Source organism: Polyodon spathula, chromosome 20 (assembly GCF_017654505.1).
Source record: "Polyodon spathula isolate WHYD16114869_AA chromosome 20, ASM1765450v1, whole genome shotgun sequence".
In the NCBI taxonomy this organism is placed as follows: Eukaryota; Metazoa; Chordata; class Actinopteri; order Acipenseriformes; family Polyodontidae; genus Polyodon; species Polyodon spathula.
In genome coordinates this window covers 17,590,409-17,608,532 of record NC_054553.1, presented here as the reverse complement: position 1 = coordinate 17,608,532, position 18,124 = coordinate 17,590,409, and the positions used below count along the sequence as shown (strand labels likewise).

Below are 18,124 nucleotides of genomic sequence, written 5' to 3'. Positions count from 1 at the left end.
GCCTCTCTGAAGTTCGCCAATGTTCCTTTTAAGAGCAGTAGTTTCCTCCTGGCTAATCTTCCATAAACATCATTCTTGTTCAGTCTTTTTCTGATAGTTGAGTCAAGAACACTCACATTAGCCAAGATGAAAGTGGCCTGCAGATCCTTGGATGTTACTCTGGGGTTCTTTGTGACTTCCTTGATGATTTATCGGTTTGTTCTTGGAGAGATTTTGGTAGGACGACCACTCCTGGGTAGAGTGACTGTGGTCTTGAACATTCTCCATGTCTGACAGAGGATTGGTGGAGCCCCAAATCCCTATAAATAGTTCTGTAACCCTTTCTAGACCGATAAGCATTAATAACTTTTTTCTGAGGTCCTCAGAGATTTCTTTTGATTGTGGCATGATGTGTTTCCACAAACCTGTATGGTGAAGACCAAACTCACAGTTTCTAATCTTTATATAAGAACATAAGAAAGTTTACAAACGAGAGGAGGCCACTCAGCCCATCTTGCTCGTTTGGTTGTTAGTAGCTTATTGATCCCAGAATCTCATCAAGCAGCTTCTTGAAGGATCCCAGGGTGTCAGCTTCAACAACATTACTGTGGAGTTGATTCCAGACCCTCACAATTCTGAGTAAAAAAGTGCCTCCTATTTTCTGTTCTGAATGCCCCTTTGTCTAATCTCCATTTGTGACCCCTGGTCCTTGTTTCTTTTTTCAGGTCAAAAAAGTCCCTTGGGTCGACACTGTCAATACCTTTTAGAATTTTGAATGCTTGAATTAGGTGGCCGCGTAATCTTCTTTGTTCAAGACTGAACAGATTCAATTATTTTAGCCTGTCTGCATATGACATGCCTTTTAAGCCCGGAATAATTCTGGTTGCTCTTCTTTGCACTCTTTCTAGAGCAGCAATATCTTTTTTTATAGCGAGGTGACCAGAACTGAACACAATATTCAAGATGAGGTCTTACTAGTGCATTGTACAGTTTTAACATTACTTCCCTTGATTTAAATTCAACACTTTCCACAATGTATCCGATCATCGTTAGCCTTTTTTATAGCTTCCCCACATTGTCTTGATGTCTTACATTCCTGACTCTTCAGCCAGATAATATAGTTTTACAAAAATGACCCGTTATATTGTACTCATGCAAATATTTATTTAAATCTTCACAATCAGCCCGGTGGTTACGCACATATTACTCAGACACTTACCTGGCTTGTTTAAAAGTACAGACTCTGGGCTTTCCAATGACGTATTCAGTGTGTGTATGCAGTACTCCTAGCAGGAAATACGATCGCTTGAAGTTAAGCCCCTCATCATGTGACAGAGTTCACAGCTTAGGTTTTGTTTTGAGTCAATTCCTCTTATCAGACATTGTTAACGGCAAAAAAAAAAAGACTGATTCACGGTGACCACGGCAGGTACTGTAGTTCGGACACCGAGCATGCGCACATGATGCATGGCTCAGGTCTCACCGTATCGTAAATGCAGTATCGATGTCATAAGTCGAAGTAAGATAGTAATGCAAAAGAGTCGTAAGTGCTGTGTGTCGTAAGTCAAGGATCACCTGTACTGCGGAATCGGATATATCGCGGTCCTGGAGTTGGCTCCCAAATTTTTACTGTCTAACTGCGTATGCCTTCACTATGATATACATAGGCACTTAATTACTGTTGGTTTTTATTTCGTACTGCACATCACAAACAACAATAAACAAAACAATTAAAAACAAAGCATATCATACTGTTATTATATACACCCATATTGCACAATAAGTAAATTAAATATCTACTTGCTGAAATGTTTTTTATTTTAGCCAACGAGGTGTTCACGTGTGGCAGCAATATACCAGCAAAAGTCACAAGGCAGTGACATCAGCTCCCTAGCAACAAGCCTACTATGTTGTTGGGAATGGACTCATTTAATGCAGCGGTTCGTGCATTTGAGAAAGGAGAGGAAGACTCATGAAATTAATTGGAGACTGAAGTTGATCAGAAGCAATTACCCTCCGCTGTAAGAATTAAAACGGCATGCTGCTTTTTATATGAAAAATTTGAAGAAACAGGTTGCGTACTGAACCCTGATGCACCCAATAAAACGAGGGAGTGGTTGTACAGTATTTGTTAGCCTATTTGTTTTTCTATGGGTCTCTCGTTATATCATGGCCCTGGATATATAGCGGATTTATATTGGACCCTGACACCTACAACATATCGAGTGGGTGGTGTATTAAAATATTAAGAATCTTCCTGCTATTCATTTCAATGAACTATGTCCTGTCATGTCTGAGGTCTGTGAAGCTCTGTTCAAACATATTTTTTTTTAGTTGTTTTTAATTTCATATGACCTCATACTCACAATATTGCATTCCAGTGTGTGTGTGTGTGTGTGTGTGGGTGTAGCCACCTCGGGAGGTTCAGTGCACTTCGCTAACCTTCATGTCTCTTAACACAAGGAGTGTCAATATCCCACGCAGACTGCCGTGCTATATTGCTTCATTAAATTAAAAAAAAAAAAAAAATTAAAAAAACACAACAGTATTTGCAGCCCCTCAAACAAATTACCCTTAAAACCCAGATCCACAATGTCATTTGAACCTGCCTTGTAATTGCATGTGCTGTGAAGTCAATACAATAATCTGTGATTGTGAAACGGTATGTTTGATGCATGCTTGTATGCAAGTAGAACTTGCTGTCACTCTCCTCACTGAAGCTCTATCTAGGGCTCACCTGGATGCGGACCAGGTCGGCGGGTTTGAAGTCGTTGGGAGAGCAGCCGCACCAGTCCACGATGTGTTTGTACTGGCACTTGCAGCCCAGCTTGCGGTTCCAGTTGGTGACTCGCAGGTTGTTGTCCACCAGGGTGTCACACATGTGGCTGTTCCCCAGGACTGTGTGGTAAAAGGACTGCATTTGAGAGAGAGAAGCACAGAGCACCGTCAGCTGAGAATCCTTGTAGGAATTCAAACTACCTGCTTTGTTGCTGAGTTCAACAAACAGCAGCTTGCTAGTTATATCTCCAAAAAGCTTTATTCCAGACAGCTTCACAGACAACTGCTGGTAGCTGAAGCTACCTCCCGCAGGCAGCAGTCAGTTTTGCACATTAAGCATGAAAAAGTCTGAACACCAAGTTGGAAAAATGTTAAAGCAACAGTCCATTAAAGAAATGTACTTGATAAATCAATGCAGATGTGTGGCTGAGAAAAAGAATTGAGTATTGTATGACCACAGGAAACAGATTTGTTTGTATTCATATTCTAAAGAAATTGGTATTTGACTTAATAAGATTGTGTGTGTTCTTATATCAGAGATTCTCATTAGCTACACTAAGACACAAACCCAGTGAAACGATGTAAAGTAGGGCCCTCCCTAGATACTGCCACAGATACATATGCTGAAGAGGCTTCCAAGCACTCTTAGAGACCACTTTCTATTATTGATTAGTATATGCTGGCTATTTGTGTTTGTACAGGAAAATGCTTTCCAATGTGTTTCGAAGCTGCTGCTGAAGTGTTGTGGCTCACCTCAGCTGGGAGCAGAGTGTAGGTATAGAACTGTTTCAGACTGGTCACCAGCTCGTCTTGAGAGTTGATCACATACTCCACAAACTTCCGGGTCAGACAGAACCAATCCGAGCCTCCAGACACCACCAGGCCCCTGGGGATCTGCCTCTCTCCCAGTCGCCACATGTGGGAGTCACACTCGTGGAACAGCCGGTCCAAACCCTGCTTCTTTATGAACCTGAGGAAGAAGCAGCAGCCCCGCATGCACAATGCATTGCAATAGAATCCAAGGATACTGAAAGACATGCTCCTCCCATACAGTACAAAACAACATGCATTCAACCTGGGATCAATAGTGTGTATGGAAACATTGTTCTCAGGGAGACCTGGCCATTCCATCCAGGATTACCATCTCAAATTCCTTCAGGCAATTGTGTAGTAACTGGAACAAAATAGTTTGAAATACCTTGCGTTCTCTCTGCCATGAGACTTGAGGAAGTTTTTATCTCTGTATTTAGACAGAAAAGCTACCAGCTCTTCATTAGTCCTGTGTAAAATAAAAATACAAAAGAAAATGATGGCATTCCAAAATATGCGTCAGTCTCAACCCTTATTTGATCATTTAATTGGCAAGCTGAAAACATTAAACTATGGGCAAGCTCAAAAAGCAATACATTCCAAACCACATATGGTACAGACCAAAGCATCCCAATTGTTTGCACCTCTGAATACAGCGGGATTCACACATGGATTACGAGCACCCATTCGATGCAAAATCATAATCATGCATAAACACCTTCTACTACATAATCAGGGTCCAAACTAAAAGAGCCCTAAATGTGTAAGAATGAGCAACAAAAAGGGGTTCCTCAGCGGCTCATCCAGTTAAAGCGCTGCCGTAGGGACACAGGATTAGTCACACAGCTTGAACAGTGACAGTTCTCGTCAGACTGTGCAGAGGCAGAACTTTGCTGGGGACCCCGACTCTTATGCTCCCGGGGAGGGAGATGGGAATGCGGCAGGGACTGCTTCTCCTCATCGCGTAAAAGCTATCGCATTCTCCTGCATTGGTAGCTTGCCCACCTCTGCACCAGATTGCTCAGCTTAAAGTGATTTTGGCTTTAGGCTTGTGAGATCAGAGGATGCTCACACGCCCTCAGAACGTCTGTGCTGTGTGGAGACTCAATGTGGTGAAAAAACATAACTGAACATTCCAAATTGGGGAAAAAAATAAAAATAATAAAATTGGTCTAATTTATATATTTTTTAAAAAATTAGCAACAATACTGGCGTTAACACTATAGACTGGAGGCAATCACATTTGCAAGGAGGGAATTAGAAAAAAATATTATTTTAAAAAACTTTCACCCACTGTCTGAACAAAAACAGGCTGGACAGCTATGGCCAGAAGTTCACCTAAAATTCTGCAATAATTAACTTAATAAAAAAATAAAAAAACCTATATGAACATAAATTGGTATATTTTATTTAAGATCACATAATCAAAGAAACTACAAAATTATACTGCAAAAGTCTACCGGAAGCCATAATAGTAGTACAGTATTTCATGTTTTTGAAAAATGTCAGAATCTTTCAATTTGTTTGTTTTTCGTTAGTAATCGGTATGTTCAATATGTTAACATAACATTATTCAATCCTTCGACTTTATGAAGCAAAATCTGTTAACTTTATAGGGTGATGCAAAACTTATTGCCATAGCTGTATATATCTCAAGGCACAGGAACACAGCAGGAGTGATCCTGAGCACTTGGGCTCTCTGCACTCCCTTGTAAGTCAGACGATATTTTGTGGAGTTGGGTTAGGAGGGGGGTTAGTGTTAAGGTTTTAACATTTGTGCATTACCTGGTGGGGTGGGGTAGGTGAGGGTGAGGGCTTTAAGATTCATTGGTACCTGCTGGGGTAGGGATAATGTTAGGGGTAAGATTTAAGATTTATGATTACCTTGTGGGGTAGTCTGTGGCACTCAGATTGATGAAGAAGTCCCACTTCCAGTCCACCATGTCCAGCAGGTCCTTCATGCTACGCAGGTAAGTCTTGAGCAGGCTGGCCCCGCCCCAGATAGTCCCCATGCGCCAGGGTGGCACTCGGATATTGGGGTACTGCTGGGAGATCTGCAGGACCTCACGGTGCAGGTAATTGGAGCGCTGGGGGAGTATTTATTTATATCACTTTTTAATGAAGCACGAGTCTGCCATAGAATTAGCATCACAGAGGGTCCAATATTTATCTAACATTCTACACACTAGGACAGATCCATAGGATTAGGTTTATTATTTAAAAAACAGATGTTACCAAGGACTAAACACTTCATCCATACACAATGACAAAATCTGAAGTAAAACTTAGTCCTTAAAAACACCAAGTTTTATTCAGTGCATGGAGAAATTAAATTCACATTCAAATGCACAGTTTGCAAATGCTGTCTCATTAAAACAGGATGAGCTGCAGCTAACTAAATGAAAATACAAGATATCAGAAAGCAGATTTAAGCCAGTGTCCAAGAAAGCAAACTTACTCTTCAAGTATGACTCAGCATCATGTGACAGATTTCTCAACAAGGACAAAGAACTTTGTGAGAATCATTGAGACGCATACTGTGACAAACAGGATGTGCAGTGAAGTGCTATATCATACAGGCACTGTTGTTCAAAGCATGCATTTTATTAAGGTATACTGTATTTAATACTGCTTATTGGATAACTACAGTCAGGGTACATTACAAGTGATGGATCTGTAACTTTATAACACTTGATTGTAAATTGTTCAGTAATTTCAATGTAAAGTCATTGGTGGTAAATGTTTGAACAGAACAGTCTAGCAGCACAAGCAGCACAAAACTCAGGAAGTCATACATTTTGAACATTAATAAAGAATGGCTGCTACCTTGTCCACATGGATGTAGTAGAAGTGGTCCCGATGATAAATGGCCTTGATGAGACGTTTAAGCTGCCGGATGGCACGGCCGTGAACCACCAAGACAAAGGCCACCCTCACTGGACTGTCCTCGTGTGACAGATCCATATCAACATCCTCCCACTGGACTACCGGGCTGGAGAACCCTGGAGATGAGGAAATCCGAGGACCATTAAGGAAGAGATCAATACAGGAGCGAGTATTAGAGAGAGATCAATACAGATAATCTCATATATAAGCATTTCATTTATATCATTATATACATATTTGTCGATCTTCATGTTTTTTTTTTTTTCATTTTTTTTTTTTAATAGTGTTTAAATCTAAAAAAAAAATCAAAAATTAAATATGGTAAATAGCAAACTAGGTTAGTGTGACAGGCTGGTGAGTGGATAGAGGCCCAGAGACAAACTGCAGTTCTAAAAAATACACTTTTATTATAAATTAACACAAAATAAAAGTGCACAAGGGCAAAATAAAGATATTTAAACATAAATAACAAAACACAAAAACTTACAAAAAAAGGTTTCCAGGCTGGACGATGCCTTCACTGGATTTAGAAAACTCAAAAATCAGCAACAACAAACACTAACACCAACCTGCTTACTCAGCTCCCTGCTCCTAATGGGAAGCAGAGGACTCCTTTTATGTCAGGTGGCTGGGTGCTGATTGATCGTTAATTATGCTAATCAACTAATCAACCCCAGCCACCTGAACATAATAAACCCAGGAAGGAATTTAACCCCATCCCTGCCAATTTCTAAAGGGCAGAGCTGTGCTCTGCCACAGTTAGCAACACTAAACTCAAAAGAAAAAAAAAAAAAAAACATTTGCCTTGAAATGCTTCAAGCAGTAAACTTCATGTTTTTGTTTTTATTTTATTTCTTTAAACATCCCAACAAGTACTGTATATGCTTGACCACAAAATTGAAAATGATGTAAATTATTACACAACACGATTTTTTCTAACCCGCTAATACCTTAGTGACTATGGTATTTTTTTGTTGTAACTTTATGAGATTGTTGCATTTAAATGTCAGGTTAATGCATTAAGAAAGCAGCATTACTTATTTGCTAACTTACAAAAAAAGTAAATAATGCCTTAAAATTTAAAAGATTAGTCTGTGCATTGCAAGAGGCTCTGCACAGACTGGGTTTATTTGTACCAATAGAAAATCAGATTTTTCCAATCAGCAGTGATAGGGGTGGGGGAGTAAACACTTTTTTAAAATGTTTGTGTGCAGGTGTTTGTGTTTCAGAAATGTGTGTGATTCTCTAGAAATATATCCAGTGTCCTTTTTTTTTTTCATTTAGTAGTCACCAATTTATTTATTTATTTATTTTCTTTTACCATTTTCTCCCCATTTACACTAGCTAATTATTTTTAGGCTCAGCTCACCACTGCCACCCCTGCGCTGACTCAGGAGCAGCGAAAACGACCACACGCTGTCCTCCGAAGTGTGTGCCGTCAGCCGACTGCTTCTTTTCACACTGCGGATTCACCAAGCAGCCACCTCAGAGCTACGACGTCGGAGGACAACGCAGCTCCGGGCAGCTTACAGGCAAGCCTGCAGGCGCCCCACCAGACTTAGAGCGAGTCAGAGAGGAGATCAATACAGGAGCGAGTATTGGAGATAAGCAGTGAGCTAAAGTCAGTACAGGAGAGCCATGATCACCATAAATGCCTAAATAGATGAACATGCTTGCAACTTCTATGGTCTGTTGGTGGTGGAACTTCAACCAGGTTGAACCTGTAAGAGCTAGAATGGCTCAAACTGCTACACAGTCTTGCAAGTTCATTCCACGGTCAGGTGGGAGCGAGACTCACCAGAGTGCTGGCAGAACTGCGGTACTGACCGGGGCATCAGCTGGCCGGCCTGGTGCAGGCAGAGAATCTTGGCAATCTCCTGGCGGCACTGGTAGGACCGAGCGCGGCCCAGCGCAGAGAGGGCGTCCTTGCCCGTGATCTCACACTTGGACAGAAAGTCGCTGCTGGAGGCCAGAGGCACGCCCTCCACACTGCCCGTGTCACTGTGCTGCGCAGTCAGAAAGCGGCTCTCCCCCTTCAGCTCAGTGAAGTTAGGACTACTGGAGAGGTCATATGGCACACCCTGCCCCAGCGACTCTCTGTAGCGCACCGTGGGCTTGTGTCTCAGCAGCACCCCCCTCAGGGAGTCGTCTGGATGCTCAATGCCAGGTTTCCATCGGCTTCTCTTTCGGTTTGCCAACCCGTCCTGACTCTGCCCGCCAAGGGTGTCCTTCGGGTCCTCAATATTATCAGGCAGCTTGGATCTCCTCTGCTTCCCCTGTGGAAAAAGGAGAGTCATGTTTTCTGCAAATAACACAAAGATACACAAAGCCTCTTCAAAACAATATACTACAATACAATACAGCTTACTTTTATACAGCGCTCTTCATGCAAAGCATCCTAGGGGCTTCACAGCAAAAACAAAAAATGCAAAAAGCAGCCAACAGCCAAGCAATCCCACTCAAAAATAAACAACTTAAACAGATATGTTTTGAAATTGCCTTATTGTATTGTTTAACCTTTTAAATTTGCCCCTTGTCCATGTTTATTTGTTCCAATATTTTGTTTGTTGTTTTTTTGTGAATTAAATGTGCACTCTAGTGCTTAAACTGAAGCTTCCTTGTCTCAGTCTCTCCTGCTGATAACTGCTTGGGCCATTACACTATCCTGTCACAGAGGGTGTGACAGTGGGATAGCCCACTTCTGGAGGAATTTTTATTTTGCCGACCCCTTCCAACTCACAACCGGGGGAACAGAAATTTTCAGTCTTATGGCAGTTTGGTCACCCAAGTTCAGCAAGTAGACCCCCCCCCCGCACCCCCCCGTGCTAAATGGATGCTGCATGATACACAGCAAGACTTGGCAGCAAAGAAAACGACCCTGACACTGAAGACAGTTATACCCCAAGCAATGCAGTTAATCACCTTTACAAAAGCACAGTCACTAAATGCACATTTATTTTCAGTTCTGTGCCAGGAAATGGGATCTGATCATCAGCGCCTACTATTTCATACCAGAGTAAGGTGGTGATTACATGGGACTTGTTTGCATTTTTGAGCTACGTGAGGAGGCGAAAAACCATCTTAAATCGATCGAAAGTCTGATCTAGTTAACCACCTTCATGATTGCTCTTGGCTGGCTCTGGTTGATATTTTTGACCGTCTGAATTAAATAAATGCATCTATGCAAGGCAAAGATGCAAATACCCTCCTCCTTACAGACAAGAGAACAGCTTTTGTTCAAAAACTGTACATTTGGGCCTCTCGACTATCAGATGGAAATTGCGACATGTTTCCCACATTCTCAGATTTCGTTCAGGATTGTGGCGACAATGTGGTACAATGATCTGAAAGCTCCCATTGTTGAACATGTGATGGGACTGAAAGAACAGTTCAGTGACTACTTCCAAGAAGACTGCAGCTCACTTGCCTGGGTTCGTGATCCACTCATCACTTCTGTTGTTGTATCAACCAGTCTTTCAGGAGAGGTGGAAGAAATGCGACAACAGATTGAAAAAATGTTTTGGCACTTGTTTTGGCAATCCCAGACGATGACGTGAAGGCATCCCCGGGTGGTGGCAAACTCCGCTGCAGCTCCTCTACCTCGGGTAGTGGAGGTAGCTCCAGGTCCTCTGGTGGTGGAGGTGGGAGCGGCAAGCAGTCCTCACCTTTTCCCCCCTCTGCTTCCTCCTCCTCACCTTCCTCTCCTGGGCCGGTTCCTCCTCTCTCTCTTGGTAGGGACAGCACACCACCTTGTGCCCGAACTCCCCACAGGCAAGGTACCAGCCTTGATTCTCGAGGCCAACAAGGAGATCATCCAGCTTGTTGCAGCGGTCTCCCCAGACCCAGACCCAGTTTTCCTTTTTTTTTTGTATTAATCCCTTCCTACCCGCAGTACCTTTTCTGGCCTGTGTCTTGAAGGCGCTGTTATCCCACCCTGACACCACGTGTGACAAGCTGGCTTAATGGTGACGTCAGACCAGAAAGGAACACAGAGCATTGCGAGGTGAAATGGTGAATGAAACGCAATGTTGTGAGTATTTAATAAACATACAGAAAATAAAAGGTTGAACAAAACACAAACTGTTACAAAATAAAAGGCGCGTGGGCCAAAACAAATAGACAGGACAGACAAACGGTGGACGAACAGAACACAGGTACCGTGCTGGCACTTCCAGCATGCAACTGCAATTGTATTTACAGTTATTTCTCTTTCCCTCTCACCAGTTATCCACTCACCGAACAAACAACCACGAGTGAGTGTGTAACAAACCCAATCCTTAAGCAACGTCCAATAACTAGTATTTGACTGAAATACAAATAAACTACCCTGAACAATATAAGTCTCCAAAGCAGTAGGATTGTGCGACAGAACCAAGAAAAATTGTGGGGTAAGTCAGGATTGTTTACAACAAATAGAACATAGGAAGACAATTAAACCAGAAGGCCACACAAGAGTTCAAATAGCAGATGTTATTGAATATTATGGAATATTATACTTGATGCAGATGTATAAAACATTTGGGGTACATGAGTTTTAAACAGACAGTATTTGAACCCTTCAAAATGTTCAGTCCTTCAGGCAGTCCTTATAAAAAGAAAAAAAAATGTCCATGAAACAACCATCAATACTTTAAAAGTCCCAAAATATTATCCAATACGTATTGCGAACGTAGTTGAAACAGAAAAGTTTAAACACAAAAATGAAACTTCTGTGCTGGGTGCTCGTTAATCCCCAATAAATAAACAAAAATGATAATACTCCAAAACAGTCAGAACAGCCCAAATAATCCAGCAGAAAAAAATAAGATTCCTCCCCATTAGGGGATCTCACCCAGTTCTTCCTTGGTGTAGAGCTTGGTGTTTCCAAATAAGTAAGAAGACAAAAAGTGATGATGATAAACGGATTAGTCACTGTTGTTGTTCTTCAGATCCATATAAACAATTTGAATGATGTGGATAGTTTGTTTGGCAGGAGATTAGATAACTGGTTAATTTAAACTGGCAAAATGGCAGATCAGAGAAAATACTGTTTCTAACAACCAAAAGATTAGTGCTTCCTGATTTCTCCTTTACAGACCAGCAAACTCCCTCTTCAAACACTCTGCATCCACAAAAAACCACACCCGAAAAAGAATCACCCCAGCAAAAAAGGAACCAACCTCCCCACCAGGAAGTAATAGTCCTATTTAAAGAGCCACCAATTAAGATACTTCGAATTAATGATAAATCAAGCCCAATAAGACCTTTACAAAGGCAATTAAGGAAAACACCTGAATCTAAATAGAATGTCCATGAGGCAATTAAAGAAAAGATCAGTCAGTTAAAACAAGAGAGAAAGTCCAGTGCAGAGATAAACCCCTTACCAAAATTTAACAGTAAATTGAAATAGTTTCACCTAATTTTACCTTATGGAATCTGAAAGGCCCACTTTAAAAATGAGAACAAAATTACTCATTTAGCAATTGAACAGAGAATGAAATTAACCTGGCCAGGTATTCTGATACTCAATGAAGAGCAGCAGGCAGCAAATTACTTATGCTGCATTCATGTAGATAGTGCCTCTACCGGTGACTCTCCCCTACAAATGAGCCGACCATGGTCTTCACCGTCCTATTTATTTTCTCTGTTAAATTGGTCTGAGGATGATAACTCGTGGTTAATTTTTGTATTACTCCCCACATCTGACACATATCTCTCATTACTTGGCCTGTGAATTGGGCTCCTCTGTCTGACAACAGAAATCTAGGCGTACCCCAGCGAGTAAAAATCTCCTCGGTCAAGAACTTTGCTATCTTCGTGGTATTGCTGTCTCGAATAGCCACCATCTCTACCCATTTGGAGAAGTAATCTACCACGACCAATAAAAAAACATTGCCTTTCTTACTGCGGAGAAATTGCTGGATTTATACTGCGGACATGTAAGGCAGGTTTTTACATGTTCCCAGACGTCTTTCCGGATAGTAGACCACCAAGCATTATTTAATATCCGCAGCAATGTCTTTGAACGGCCAAGATGACCTCCCAACGGATTGTCATGGTAGTGCTCTAGGAAGATGTTTGTCAAACTTTCAGGAACCACCAACTGATAGCTCACACCATCCCCTTTGGTTGGAGCCCTTCTGTATATAACCCCTTGATGTTCCTCATAAGAGATATGATCAGGTTTCTTAACGGAAGGTGACCGCAGATTTCTTTTAATATCACAAAACATGGGATCGAATGATTGAGCATGTAGTATTTCCGGTAAAGACGTTGGTAGCTAAGAGCTTGCAGGGGTATTAGACATGGCGGCGCATTGGCTTGCAACAGGATCTGAAGAGAGAGGAGCCCTGGAGAGAGCATCTGGTACAATATTTAGACTGCCTTTTCTATACAGAACTTTAAATTGAAATGGCTGAAGCCGTATAGTCCACCTTGTAAGCCGTGAGCTGGCTTTGGGAGAATTAAACACCCAGGATAGGGCGGCATAATCGGTCACAACTTCAAAGGGTAGAGCTTCACTGGGCTGAGCCAGTATGGGAGGTTTCAACAATGCTTTTATCAGCTGATCTTTACTCTCCTAGCATTCTTTAGTCCAATTCCATGGAACTCCCTTCTTTTTAAGGTTATTCAAGGAAGCCGCCAGATCTGCAAATCTTGGTATGAATTTGTGGTACCATCCCACAAGCCCTAGGAACCTTTGTAACTCTTTGAGGTTATGGGCAGTGGGATACTTCTTGATGGCCTCCCTCGTCCTGAAATAAGGTGACCAAGGAAATTCAGTTGACACTTGAAGAAGTGACATTTCTTGAGGTTGAGAGTCAAGTGAGCCTCTGATAGCTTGTTAAAGACAGCATTTAGATCCTGAAGATGTGTTCTTTTATTAGGTGAATATACTATAATGTCATCTATGTATACAAAGCACTTTCCCCCCCCTCAGTTCAGCCAAAACCTTCTCCATTAATCTCTGAAAAGCGGCTGCTGCATTTTTCAGTCCAAAAGGCATGACTTTAAACTGAAATAGTCCAAACGGAGTGCTGAATGCAGTTTTCTCCTTACTCTTCTCTTCCATGGCTACCTGCCAATAGTCCGATTTTAAATCAAGGGTGCTGAAAATGGTGGCTCCCTGCAGCGACTCCAGGATGTCGTGAACATGGGGCATCGGATATGCATCAAGTTGTGTTTTTGCATTGATTCCTCTGTAATCTATGCAGAAGTGATAAGATCCATCTGACTTCTTAGTAAGAACCACTGGAGCTGACCAGGCAGAATGGGAAGGTTCAACAATTCCATCTAATGTAGTTTGTTTTAAATGTTGCTCAATGAGTGATCTTCTGAGAGGAGAAACCCTGTAAGCCTTGCTATGAACTGGTATTTCATCACAAGTATGTATCCTGTGTTCAGTTATTTTGGTTTTACCCAGACTGGAACCGCAAACTGAGGGCCAGGAATTCAGCAGTGCAGCCAATTCAGGATTTCCCACAACCTCAGTAATGTTTTCTGCTACTGGAATTGAAATTGCCAAGTAGAGCTGACCAAGTGGATTAGTTGGAATGGTTGGCTGATGTAAGGGCCATGTGAATTCCCTTGGCAAGGTCTAGAGGTGCGTATATGTTGCACCACTCATCTCAGCTGAAGATTTTGCATTGCTCTCTTTTATATTTATTTTCTTCGTTGTTTTATCTGTACTTGTTTGGCCGTTAACTTTAGTCCAGTATTGCTTCTGAGCAGCCCAATCTCTCTCCACCATGGAGCCTACTCTCACAACCTTATCCACTGTTTTCACCGATCCTCTCATACAGCTGGCTAGTTTAGGATTGCAGTTGTTCAAGATCCTCCGTACAACCTCAGCCTCAGCAATATCAGCCTTCCATTTTAAACACAGAGCTCTATAGTCATAATCAAAATCTCTGATGTTTTGACCTGGTGATTGTATCATCTCAGGCGATCCTCTAATTCCGATAAGTAGTCAGTAGGAAGAAATGCAGCCAGAAATACATCACGGAAACCACTCCAGGTATGAACCTTTCCCTTCTCAGCTAACCACCAGCTTCTAGCCTAACCTTTCAACACCGAAGACAGGGTCGCCATAATTTCCTGATCTTCCATAGGACGGAGAGCCAAGAAGTTTTCACACTGCTCAATGAAACCCAACACGTCACAATTATCTTCAGAATCTCCAAACTCAGGGAAAACTAAACGTATAGGAGGTTTTGCAGACAGATCTGATCCCAGGGAAAGCCTTGCTATGGAATCGTTGGTAGACACCGGTCTACGGCAATTGTCCGTACTGGTATGAGCAGATACTTTTGGAGTACTAGAGAGCTGAAAATACCACTTCAACTCATTTTGCCAAGCTTCATTCCTTCTCTTCAAACAATCCACCGTCCTCTTCTCTAGCAATTCTAAAGCCAATTCAATATCATTATACCCCCTCTCAAACCACTGATTAATGCAATTTCTGAGAGACTCCTCCCTGTTTATCCCACTTTCATGAGACAATTTACGTTTTTCCACCATGCCATTTATACGCGTCGTTACTTGTGCAATAGTGTCTTTAATATTTTCTATTTCTGAAATAACAGGGGGATATTCTACCCTCGCATCTTCCAGATCCTTAACTTCTGAATGGGTAATGTACAACCTGTCTAATAAGGATGAAATCTCTGCAACTGGTCCTGGGCCTTCCTCTGATAAAGACATTATTAAATAAATAAAAATAAACCTTCACACAGTTTAACAGCTATACCAATATAGCAACTATATTGTTGTAAACAAAAACACTGTGTCCCCGTACAGGCCACCAAGACGTGCCTCTTATGCAGCTGTACCGAGACTCGATATTCAATTAGAATCTCGGTACACCTGCATGTGAATTAATGGTGCTGCCCGTGCTTCCACGCTAACTACCCACTTTAATATGCACGTGGCGTGATTGTGCAATCCTCGTGCTCAAATACACATATACATTTTAAATACTCCTGCGCATAACCCATATTATATCCCGTGTACCAACTACAATACACCAACATTAACACACAACACGCAACATACAACACCGAAATACACATAGGGGCTGGGCAACATTGCCGCAACTTTAGAGACTTTAGGCTCTAACTTCGGAATTAACTTACACAATGCTGGTGCAACTCAGCCTAGGCCTAAGGTCTAATTTGACTCGCCTAACAGTGCTACCACCCGAGATCCATAGGTCATACTAAACACAACAGATGCCCGTATCTAACAAATTGGTGACTACAGACCAGAGTTATTGGCTGCTGTCAAGTGTTAATCAATAAATCCTGCCCAGTTTATGAAGAACTTTCTTTTTAAAATTCAAACAAGCTAATAAAATCATATCAGGAACCTGTAAAGGTACATATAGCGTAACTGGATTTGTGTGCAGCGTGAAAGTACAGAAAACAGACCACAATTCCCAGTGCAGAATGAATTTCACGGTTCATGTCACATTTTTCACAGCCTGAAATAGGCAGGGTCCTATTTATGCATGGTGTCACTTTGTTGTCAGCGGCTGCAAAGATAATCTTTTAGGATCTGTTGCAAGATTAAAATGACAGCAATAATAATAATAATAATAATAATAATAATAATAATAATAATAATCCTCCTCACAGCCTGTTTTCTCCAGTGTCGTCTCTGGATCTTTGTTTAATCCCTGCGCAGTGTATAGGTTATGGCAACAGTTTGAATCTGGTAAATCTTACCTTTCACTGGTAACTATCAATCTTTACCAAGAAAGGTGGTAAATGTAAAGAAGTATGAAGAAACATTGCTTTTTGGACATTTATCGTTAAATCTTGATTTACCGAAGCTTACTGATAAAGGCCCTTGGATATTTTTTAGATTTACTGGCAAATGTCAGTTTATATACTGGGAGGTTGGGTGCAATGCAACTCTGTAGAGAAGAGCAGTTGTCCTAAAACCTGTTCAAACACCTAATGCAGCTTAGAACCTTCCTAACAGGGACAAGAGTAAATGTGGTAACAGTGGCCTTGTCATGTGTGGAAACAGTTTAACCCCTGTGAAGCCTCCATCGGCCATGTTCCAATCAATCTGAGCAGGGGTGGCCAACCTTTAACAGACCAAGAGCCAAGGAAATAAAATGTACAAAGAGCCACAAACTTCAAAAAGTGCTTAATTTAGCATTTCACTGATTTTTTTTTTATTGCAATTACTATCACACACACACACTGACTGTGGCAGGCTGGCAAGTGGATAGAGGCCCAGAGACAGTCTGTAGTTCAGAAAAATAACTATTTTATTATAAATAAACACAAAAATGAAAGGGCACAAGGGCCAAAATAAAGGGATTTAAACAGAAATAAAGAAAGACAAAAAAGCAAAAATAACAATTTCCAGGCTGGGCAATGCCTTCACTGGATTCAAACTTTCAAACATACAAACAAACCACCTACCTGCTTCCTCAGCTCCCTCTTCCTAAATGAGAAGCAGATGCATCCTTTTATGTCAGGTGGCTGGGCGCTGATTGATCGTTAATTAACCTAATCAACCCCAGCCACCTGAACATAATAAACCCAGGCAGGTAGGGGAAATTAACCCCATCCCTGCCAATTTAAAAAGGGCAGAACTTTGCTCTGCCACACACCTCCCCCCATGTACAACGTACACCGGCCGCAATCGGCCAACTCCCCCCCCTTTCCCCCACCCCCCCTCCCCCCAAGAGTCCAATTATGTCCCTTGGGTGGGCTGTTATGGTGGGTGGTGGTGGGCGGGGTTGATGTCGGAGCCCCCAAGCCTTCTTTGGTTGAGGGGGCCCCGGATCTCCAAGGTAGTACGGCGATGGCGGCCCGACTCCCTCTAGTGGCGGAGGCGGCGACAGCGGCCCGGCTCCCTCTAGTGGCGGAGGCGGCGACGGCAGCTCCTCCCCCCCCCCCCCCTCTGGCACTGGGAGCGGCGGCAGCTCCTCGCCCGTCTCTGGCTCTGGGAGCGACGGCTGCTCCTCGCCCCTCTCTGGCTCTGGGAGCGACGGCTGCTCCTCGCCCCTCTCTGGCTCTGGGAGCGACGGCAGCTCCTCCTCCCTCTCTGGCTCTCTGGAAGGCGGCTCACCCCTCTCTGGCTCACTGAGGTATGTGAATGTATAAAGAAATAAGCGCCAAACAGACCAACCCGAGCACCTTTGTCAAACATCAAGACGACTCACCCTTCTGAACTAGTGTCTGTAGACTTCCTCCATCTAGAAACGTGTAAAGGGGGATATGAATATATCTTGGTTGTGAACAATCATTACACACGATTCGCCCAGGCCTATGCTACAACGAACAAATCAGCAAAAACTGTAGTCGACAAGCTATTCAACGAGTTTGCACTCAAATTCGGTTTTCCACAGAGGATACATCACGACATGGGAAGAGAATTTGAAAATCAGCTGTTGTGCAGGTTAAAAGAATACTGTGGAATTAAAGGCTCTCGCACCACCCCGTTCCACTCACAGGGGAACGGTCAAGTGGAGAGATTTAACAGAACTCTGCTCTCAATGTTAAGAACTCTGACGGAAGAACAGAAAACTGATTGGAAGAGCTCCCTGGCTAAGGTAGTCTATGCCTACAATTGCACTTGTAGCGAGGCCACTGGCTACTCCCCTTTTTACTTACTGTTTGGGAGGCCTCCCAGGCTACCTATTGATCTTTTGTTTGATGTAAGAAGGGACAGC

At 42.4% G+C, this 18,124-nt stretch overlaps 1 protein-coding gene across 1 annotated transcript in view; it reads right to left on the bottom strand.

Annotated features, from left to right (window-relative positions):
• xylt2 (xylosyltransferase II) overlaps positions 1 to 18,124 on the bottom strand; it is a 49,445-nt gene that overhangs the window by 7,120 nt on the left and 24,201 nt on the right. Inside the window, exons 2-7 of the mRNA XM_041220214.1 lie at positions 8,252 to 8,729; positions 6,394 to 6,569; positions 5,452 to 5,654; positions 3,956 to 4,036; positions 3,511 to 3,727; positions 2,717 to 2,893 (exon numbers count right to left, since the gene is read on the bottom strand). Of these exons, the coding sequence (XP_041076148.1) occupies positions 2,717 to 2,893; positions 3,511 to 3,727; positions 3,956 to 4,036; positions 5,452 to 5,654; positions 6,394 to 6,569; positions 8,252 to 8,729 (1,332 nt within the window). The remainder of the gene's footprint in view (positions 1 to 2,716; positions 2,894 to 3,510; positions 3,728 to 3,955; positions 4,037 to 5,451; positions 5,655 to 6,393; positions 6,570 to 8,251; positions 8,730 to 18,124) is intronic.